General features: G+C 56.2%; 1 protein-coding gene across 1 annotated transcript; it reads left to right on the top strand.

Annotated features, from left to right (window-relative positions):
- CCDC8 (coiled-coil domain containing 8) lies at positions 1–3,065 on the top strand. Its single transcript, XM_005589654.5, has one exon. The coding sequence runs from the start codon at positions 802–804 to the stop codon at positions 2,440–2,442; it is 1,641 nt and encodes a 546-aa protein (XP_005589711.3). The 5' UTR covers positions 1–801; the 3' UTR covers positions 2,443–3,065.
- The last annotated feature ends 6,706 nt before the right edge of the window (positions 3,066–9,771 follow it).

Below are 9,771 nucleotides of genomic sequence, written 5' to 3'. Positions count from 1 at the left end.
ATTCTGGCGGAGGGCAAGGAGGAACTTCCTGCTGGTGCGCTCCACCGTGCAGAGCCCTAAGCGCGCGGGCTGGCAGGCTGCGGCGCGTCAAGGTCAGCCTGGAGCTGGGTGGTGGCCTGCCTGGGGGCGGGGGACCCTACTGGGGGGCCGGGCTGAGGCCTCTCAGCGCCTCCGCCATATTGAATAGCCTCGACTGGACCGTCTTTGTCTGCGAAGTCCTCTCCCAAGTTCCAACCGCGTCCCAGGGGCCTGGGGCAGGAAGAATCGCTGGCAGCCCGCGCGCCCCAACTTGGAGCCGGGACACCACGTTTCCAGCTTGGAGTGGGCCTTGAACCTTGGGACTGACCTCGCCCCCGGCTCACGTAGGCATCCTGGAAATTGATTCTCCCAAGTCCTTGGTGGAGGAGCCGGACTTGGTCAAGACTGGACTTGTTGCAGGAGAAGAGATTGGAGGCGTTGACTCGTCCCTGGCTGGGGAGGTGAGACTCTGCGGTCAGCGTTGCTGGGACTCCCCCCATCCAGTCCCTCCCTCAAGACTAAGGGCTACAGTAGTTTGTTGGGGCTCTTTGCTCCCTCACCCCAGATATCACCCTGGAGATCTTAAAGACTCTCGAGAAAAGCCACGTGGGGGGCTGGTTCCCCTGGGGCTTCCTCCCGTCCCCCGACTGCCTCATTCTTTGGAGCGTCCCCGATGTCTGCAAAGATGTGGATTTGGACGTCCTCGTGGAAGCCCTAAAACCCGTGGGAACATTTAAGAAGATCGGCAAGGTGTTCCGCAAGGAGGAGGACTCCACGGTGGGGATGCTGCAGATCGGGGAGGACGTCGACTATTTGCTCATCCCCCGGGAGGTCAGGCTGGCCGGGGGCGTCTGGAGAGTCATCTCTAAGCCTGCCACCAAGGAAGCAGAATTTCGGGAGCGGCTGACCCAGTTCCTGGAAGAACAGGGCCGCACCCTGGAGGACGTGGCCCGCATCATCGAGAAGAGCACCCCGCACCCGCCCCAGCCCCCCAAAAAGCCCAAGGAGCCCCGAGTGAGGAGGAGAGTGCAGCAGATGGTGACTCCTACGCCCCGGCTGGTCGTGGGCACGTATGACAGCAGCAACGCCAGCGACAGCGAGTTCAGCGACTTCGAGACCTCCAGAGACAAGAGCCGCCAGGGCCCGCGGCGGGGCAAGAAGGTGCGCAAAATGCCCGTCAGCTACCTGGGCAGCAAGTTCCTGGGAAGCGACGTGGAGAGCGAGGATGATGAGGAACTGGTGGAGGCATTTCTCCGGCGACAGGAGAAGCAGCCCCCCGCGCCGCCTGCCCGCCGCCGCGTCAACCTGCCAGTGCCCATGTTTGAGGACAACCTGGGGCCTCAGCTGTCCAAGGCGGACAGGTGGCGGGAGTATGTCAGCCAGGTGTCCTGGGGGAAGCTGAAGCGGAGGGTGAAGGGTTGGGCGCCGAGGGCGGGCCCCGGGGTGGGCGAGGCCCGGCTGGCCTCCATCCCAGTGGAGAGCGCAGGGGTATCCTCCGGCACCAGCCCCGGGGATCCCGGGGATCCTGTGGAAAATGTGGGAGATGTCTGTGCCCCGCAGGCCTCCCCTAGGCGATGGAGGCCCAAGATCAACTGGGCCTCGTTTAGGCGCCGCAGGAAGGAGCAGACAGCGCCCACAGGTCAGGGGGCAGACATCGAGGCTGATCAGGGGGAAGAGGCTGCAGATAATCAGAGGGAAGAGGCCATAGCTGACCAGGAGGAAGAGGCTGCAGGTAATCAGAGGGCAGGGGCCCCAGCTGACCAGGGGGCAGAGGATGCAGATAACCATAGGGAAGAGGCTGCAGATAATCAGAGGGAAGAGGCCATAGCTGACCAGAGGGAAGAGGCTGCAGGTAATCAGAGGGCAGGGGCCCCAGCTGACCAGGGGGCAGAGGCTGCAGATAACCATGGGGAAGAGGCTGCAGATAATCAGAGGGCAGAGGCCCCAGCTGACCATAGGCCACAGGGTGCAGATAACCTGAGGGAAGAGGCTCTAGCTGACCAGGGGTCAGAGGCTACAGATCCTCAAAGGGAAGAGGCCATACATGACCAGAGGGAAAGGGCCCCAGCTGTCCAGCGTGCAGGTAATCAGAGGGCACAGGCCCGGGCTGGCCAAAGGGCAGAGGCTGCACATAATCAGAGGGCAGGGGCCCCAGGTATCCAGGAAGCTGAAGCCTCAGCTGCCCAAGGGGCCACAGGAACAGCTTCAGGAGCCAGGGCCCGGAAACAGGTCAAGACAGTGAGGTTCCAGACCCCTGGACGCTTTTCGTGGTTTCGCAAGCCCCGGAGAGCCTTCTGGCACACTCCCCGGTTGCCAACCCTGCCCAAGAGAGTCCCCAGGGCAGGCGAGGCCAGGAGCCTCAGGGTGCTGAGGGCCGAGGCCAAAGCAGAAGCTGAACAGGGAGAGCGAGAAGACCAGCTGTGAGGTGAGGGCTAGAGACAGCCCACGGGCCCTCCCTACAAGCGTGGGAGAGAAAGTTGCTCTTTCTGCCTCTGAACTTGAAAGTGGAGTTGGAGTGCTGCCCACATCTCCACCTTACAACCCTCTTTATTCTCTTGTTAAAGTTTTGTCTCATGCGTTGATTTTTAAAAAATTTTTTAGAGACAGGGTCTCACTCTGTTGCCCAGGCTGGAGTGCAGTGGCATGATCACTGCAGCCTCAAACTTCTGGCCTCAACTGATCCTCCTGCCTCGGCCTCCCAAAGTGCTGGGATGACAGGTGTGAGCCACCACACGTACCACCTGATAAAATATATATATATATATATACACACACACACACACACACATATATATACTGATTCCTTGTAGCAACCCAAAAAATGTAAAGAAAGAATTCGATACAAGGGGGTTCTGTCACCTATAGTTTTAATTTCCTCAAATGCAACTCAAGGTGCTCAGCTTGATAAAAGGAGAGCGGGAGGGCAGGGGAGAAATTGCCTGCTTTTCCTGTCCCTTTTTTGCCTGCACACTTAACGTGGACTGCCTCCTTGGACTTAAAAAGAGGACTTGAGCCAACATGCAAATAAAAAAACATTTATGAACTGGTTTCTTAGCTTTGGACTTGGCAACTGACGAATGCTCTGGGGGTGACCCGGCCCTTCCTGTCCGTTCTACTCCCATCCTTGAAGATGGAGACACCTGTGTTTATGTTGTCACTTCGCTTGCCATCCTCATGCCCCTGGACTCTGCTGCTTTGGAGGGGACAGGGCCCTTGGTTTGCATACCTCTCCCGATCTTGGTTGTAAGGTACAGTAAAAGCATCTGAAAAATGCGTTCAAAACACAGATTCTGGGGCCCTCAGCATCAGAGATGTGGATTTGCTAGCGGTGCCTGTGTGGCTCTGAATTCTGTTTGCATCAAGCTTCCAAACATCTGGGCAATTCGGCCATTGGACACATTGAAAACTCATTGCAATAAGAAAAGGCCTAAAAGAGGGGCTGTGGTTGGCTGGACGTGGTGGCTCACACCTGTAATCCCAGCACTTAGGGGGGCCGAGGCGGGTGGATACAAACAAGGTCAAGAGATCAAGACCATCCTGGCCAACATGGTGAAACCCTGTCTCTACTAAAAATACAAAAATTAGCCTGGCCTGGTGGTGCACGCCTGTAGTCCCAGCTACTCGGGAGGCTGAGGCAGGAGAATCTCTTGAACCCGGAAGGTGGAGGTTGCAGTGAGCCGAGATCGCACCATTGCACTCCAGCCTAGTGACAGAGTGAGACTCTGTCTCAAAAAAAAAAAAAAAAAAAAAAGGCTGTGTGTATTGTGCATTAATTGCTTGTGCATTAATTGCTGCTGCTGGTTCTTTTTTTTTGAGATGGAGTCTCTGTCACCCAGGCTGGAGTATGGTGGCGCGATCTCGGTTCACTGCAACCTCCGCCTCCCGGGTTCAAGTGATTCTCCTCCCTCAGCCTCCCGAGTAGCTGGGACTACAGGCGTGTGCCACCACACCTGGTTAATTTTTGTATTTTTAGTAGAGATGGGGTTTCACCATGTTGGCCAAGCCTGTCTTGAACTCCTAACCTCAACTGATCCGCCCACTTCAGCTTCCCAAAGTGCTGGGATTACAGGCATGAGCCACTGCGCCCAGCCAACTGCTTCCTATGATTGGGAAGAAATTGGGTTGCTAAGGCCCTGTGGAGGTTGGGAGGAAGCTGGGGGCCTCTCTCTGTATTGCCTTGTGTCCCCACAACCCCCAGCAGTGAAAAACAGCAAATGACCAGACTCGAGCCTTGCTGAGGGCAGGAGAAAAGGGAGTTTATGGAGGTCCAGGGGCCAGTCTGTCTTCCTAACTGGTTGCAGGCCTGGCCTAAGTTTCTTACTTTTTTTCTCTGGAAAGTAAAGAATTGTATCCCACCACCCTCCTTTTGTCTTTCTCTCTTCCACGCTCCTCCCTCCCTCCCTTCCTTCCCCTCCTTCCCCTCCTTCCCCTCCGCTCCCCTCCCTCCCTCCCTCCCTCCCTCCCTTCCTCCCTTCCTTCATCTTTCTCTTTCTTTTTCTTTCTCCCTACCTCCCTTCCTCCCTTCCTTCCTCCCTTCATTCCAATTTTCCTTCCTTCCTTCCTTCCTTCCTTCCTTCCTTCCTTCCTTCCTTCCTTCCTTCCTTCCTTCCTTCCTTCCTCCTTCCTTCCCTCCCTCCCTCTCTCCCTCTCTCCCTCTCTTTCTCTTTTCTTTCTTTCTGTCTCTCTCTCTTTCTCTCCTTTCTCTTTCTCTCTCTCTCTTTTCTTTCTTTCAAGGCAGTGTCTGGCTCTGTCACCTAGGCTGGAGTGCGGTATTGCAATCACGGCTCACTTGCACTCTTGGGATCAAGCGATCCTCTGGCCTCGGCTTCCGAGAGCACTGGGATGATGGGAGTGAGCCACCGCGCCCCACCCCAGCTCTTTTCTGAGTGGAGTGGTTACTGCTGGTGCTGCTTGCTGCCTGGCGTGCTGCATGGCCTTGCTAGAGCCCTTTTGTGCATGGTGGTGGATACTTGGCCGTGTAGTCCACGGCTCACAGCCTGGCAAGAATGAGGCCTTGGGGAAAATACAAGCTGTGGACCTCACCTGGAGGGGAGGCTTTGTAGGTGCAGGGAGGCGGAGAGGCTGAGTGGGAAGGTTCTGGTTGGTGGTGGAGAGGGAGGCTGTCCTTTGCTGCTGCCCACCTCAGAGGGCAGAGGTACGTGACCACAGGGACCTGGCCTGCCTAAGGAGCTAGAAGGTAAAAGAACAGCAGAGACAGATGCTCGGAGGGATTTGGAGACCGGAGGAGCAAACAGCAGAACGCAGGAAATGAAGACTCAGAGTGAGTTTCTCTGCTCCTCCTCCCTGCAGCGCCCAGAGCTGTGGGCTGTCTCCGGGGAACAGCTGGGGGGCCTATGAGAAGGAAAGCGGTGTGGACCCCAAACAAGTGGCAAGATGGATTTAACATGGAGTTGTGTGGATTTCACAGACATCAAGCAACACTGGGCCAGTCCCTCTCACTGCCATACACGTGTGTACACACATACACATGCACAGTCGGACCCAGGCACGCAGGCACAGCACATACCACAGACACATGTACACACACAGGCACCACTGGCAGACCACATTCACCAACAGACATTATGATGAACCTGCCCATACATGGACACAGACACGGACACACACGTGTAGCACACACACGTACTCACAGAGGCACACAGATCCACTGCTCCGGGAAGGCAACCCCCACACACCCACAGACCCATTCACGCAAACACTGCCGTACTTGCAAATGCCAACGTGTTCACTCACTCAGGACACGTCACACACTGCTAGATGCCATTGGACATTTTGATCCCCTCAGCCACATGGGCACACTCACATGTTACCACACAGAAACTCAAACGCCAGTCAGTCACAGACAGATGCTTGCAGAAACAGTCTCACACCCGGGCGCGGGGGCTCACACCTGTAATCCCAGCATTTTGGGAGGCCGAGGTGGGTGGATCACCTGAAGTCGGGAGTTCGAGACCAGCCTAGCCAACATGGTGAAACCCTGTCCGTTCTAAAAATACAAAAAATTAGCTGGGCGTGATGGTGCATGCCTGTAATCCCGGCTACTCAGGGCTGAGGTAGGAGGAGAATCGCCTGAACCCGGGAGGCGGAGGTCGTGGTGAGCTGAGATTGCGCTATTGCACTCCAACCTGGGCAACAAGAGTGAAACCCTGACTCAAAAAACAAAACAAAACAAAAACAAACAAACAAAAAAACAGTTTCACACCGTCTCCCTGGGTTTGTTTGTTTTAGAGTCTCCATCACCTGGGCTGGAGTGCAGTGGCACGATCTCAGTTCACTGTATCCTCTGCCTCCTGGTTCAAGCGATTCTCACGCCTCCTGAGTCTTATTTGTATACCCGGCCATCCCTGGGCCATACCCTAGCCTTTCTGGGTGGCCTTGAGGCTTTGGGCAAGTCTGTCCCCCACTGAGTCAAAATTTGTTCCCCCTTGAATGAACACAACGTTTTCTGAACTGTTCCCAGCATCCCCACCGCGAGCATTCGGGGAGGCCCCAGAGGTGGGGGGAGCCCTCTAGTAACTGAGACAGAACAGGGTGTTCAGTATTAGATTTCATCCCAGGCGCCTTGAAACAGCGTCTGCAGGGCCAGTCAGTCCCTTGATGCCTCCGGGGTGTGGTTTCAAATGCACAAAGGTTTCCAAGAGGAAGCCCAAAAAACCAGAGGTTGGGTTCTGAATCCACCTTCATCTGGACCAGTCCAGCTGCTCCTCATTGTCACCAAAGAGGAAAATAAGAGGCCACAGGTGATTCCAGAACACAGACATGGAGGGGAGGGATGCCACTCTAAGACATGGGGGTGGAGGGGCTGGGTACAGTGGCTCACTCCTGTAATCCCAGCACTTTGAGGGGTCGAGATGGGCAGATCACTTGAGGTCAGGAGTTTGAGACCAGCCTGGCCAACATGGCGAAAACCCGTCTGTACTAAAAATACACAAATTAGCTGGGCGTGGTGGCAGGTGCTTGTAATCCCAGCTACCTGGGAGGCTGAGGCATGAGAATTGCTTGAACCCAGGAGGCGGAGGTTGCAGTGAGCCGAGATTGCACCATTGCACTCCAGCCTAGGCGACAGAGTGAGATTCTGTCAAACAAACAAACAAAAGACACGGGGGTGGAAGGATTTCTGATTTCTGATTTCTGAGTCCCCCTCCCAGGCCCACAGGGTGTGACAGGAGAAGAGGGAATGGTTGGGTACTGGGTGAAGAGAAATTTGGAGCTCGGCTGCCTGGCTGCCTCAGCACCACCCCTTGCAAGCTGTGTGACCTTGGGCTGGTTACTTGACCTCTCTGTGCCTCCATGTCCTCATGGGAAAGGGGGATCATAGCAGAGCTTTCCTTCCAGCATTGCTCAGGGTACTGAAAAGGGTGTGATGTGTTTGTGCTCAAATCAACCCTAGGAGACATCATCTCGTCTTATTCCTGCTACATATCAGCGGCGGCCAGTTATTCACTGCACATGCTGGCCTTGACAGAAACCCTAGGGTAGCAGTCCCCGCCCGGGCTGTGCCTGGAATGGCCCAGAGCCCTTGTCCAGCATGCACACAGGAGCCACTCTTGGAATCTCGGGATGGTGCAGAGCACCGCTGGGGCAGCAACAGTCCCTAAAGCTTCCCAGGTGATTCCCAGCAATGGGCAGCCGGGGCTGACAACCGCGACCCTAGGGATCCTAGAGACCATCAGACCCCACAGCTGGGGTCTCAGACTGTGATTCCGGAGCGTTTCTCAAGCTGGTCCCGTATCGCAGGTGCCTGGGGGGTCCTTTGAAAACTCAGCTTTCTGGGCTCCCGGCCCAAAGGGGTTCTGTAGGTCTCAGGTGGGCCGGATAATGTGTATCTAGTTCCCAGGAGACGTTGACGCATCTGGTCCAGGACCTGACTTTGAGAACCGCTGTCCTGCTGCTTTCTGCAGTCTAGCATTGAAAGGCCAGGGAAAACTTCGGCGCTTCCAGTGCTCGGGAAAAACCATCGCCAGCACGATTTAATATTTATTTATTTTATTTATTTATTTGTATTTATTGTTGTATAGACGAGAGGCGGGGAGCGGGGGTTGAGAGTGGGTCACTATTTTGCTCAGGCCGGTCTTGAACTCCTGGCCTCCAGCCATCTCTTCCCGCACGATTTTTACCAGCGGCCCTGGAGCGCCTCTTGGTGGTTAAATGGGGCGCTGCAGCTCCTGTGCGTTGACATGCTCTCTGCATATCTAGATGTAGGAGATGTGGCCTCCTATGCAAGGGGCGGAGACAGCGCTGGGGAGGGCGGGGCCTCGGTGGAAACCGGGTCTGGGGAACCGGATGGGGGTAGAGAGTGTCGTTTTCTGTCCCCGGAACCCAGGCGTCTCCCTCCCTCCAGCAGCTGGTCATATCCCTAGGAGTTTTAGGGCGCCCCTGTCTCTGAGCTGGCTGCGAGATCGGCGGGGTTCAGGATCCAGATCCCCCCCGGGCCAGCTCTCTGAAAGTCTACACGGCGGAACCTCCCCCAGGTCCCCCAGCGAACTCTGCAAGCTCATTTCCAGGCTGCCTCACTTTTAAACTCCAGGCACGTGGGAATCCAACCCAACAGCGACCACCATGAAGGCAGGTGGCCTTCTTTGGCGCCACTGCCTCCCCTACGCCAGCACCAAGCCTGGCACGGGAGGGGCAGTAGTCACACATTAATAACCCCCTATTATCACACCCACTTGAGGCTTTTAACCTGGCTCTTCCTGCATCTCCCGTCATGCGCTTCCCCCAGGCATCTGCTGGCCCCTCACCTCCTTCTGGTCTTTGCTTACTTGGCACCTTCTCAGTGAGGGTTTTCCAGGCCGCCCCGTTTCCGATGACTGCAAACCCTCTCCTGCCCCGACCCTCCTCGGGCCCTGCCTGCCAGACTTTTGTCCCCAGCAGGCCTCACTCCCTAATGTATGGATTTCGTCTTCATCTAGGAGGCATACCCACTGCCTCCCCACCGCATGCTCGCTCTAGGAGGTTCCTGTTTCTTGCACCTACAACAGGGCCTGGGAAACCCCAGGACCCTTCCTTGCGAGACCTCAGGGCCTTTACGCGGCCACTCCTTCGATCTCAAACGCTCCTCCCCACTCCCTGGGCGCACTCCCTCCAGGGGGCGTATCTTTCCAGCACATTCCCCAGTAGGCGCATCTGGGGTCAGCCTTCCCCAGTCCAGGTGATTTCTATCGACCGTCAGTATTCAACAAATAACTGAGCAGTTGCTGGGGCCGGGAACACCTCGGGGACAGGTCAGAGCTGACCTTGAGGGACTCTACTGCCTCTCCCCGCCACGCCCACCTGCCCCCTGCGGGGTAGGACCCCGCAACCACAACTCCAGAGTCCTCTGCAGGGACTGCTGTTGCTATGGGAGAGGAAGCCAGAGGAAGGGGACGCCATCTAGGGGATACTTGGGCCGTGGTGGCAGCAGCAGCAGTGACGGCCACCGCTGCGAACCAGGGGCTCCTGCCTGGCCAGCGCAGCCACCTGGGCTCTGGGCAGCAGCATTTTCCACGTGGCTCCTCCAATCCTCACGAGCGAGCAGCTCCCTGCATTGCTAGTCGTGAGCCCACCTGACTTCCTACTCTCAGCACTTCCTGATTGCAACGCCCGTGTCACCAATTTCCTCTATTAACCTCCCTGACAAGTCGGCGTGCTATTGAGAAACAAATGAGCGCACCAGGTGCAATCAGAGCTCTGAAAAATAAAGCGAGCAAGCGCAGAAAAGGTTACTTTTTTTTTTTTTCTTTTTGAGACGGC

The sequence above is a fragment of the Macaca fascicularis genome, chromosome 19, assembly GCF_037993035.2.
Source record: "Macaca fascicularis isolate 582-1 chromosome 19, T2T-MFA8v1.1".
NCBI lineage: Eukaryota > Metazoa > Chordata > Mammalia > Primates > Cercopithecidae > Macaca > Macaca fascicularis.
This window is presented reverse-complemented; position numbering and strand designations above follow the sequence as displayed.

What these genes read in the sequence shown, in the direction of transcription:
- CCDC8 (XM_005589654.5), top strand. Translation starts at nt 802, where the DNA reads ATGCTGCAGATCGGGGAGGACGTCGACTATTTGCTCATCCCCCGGGAG.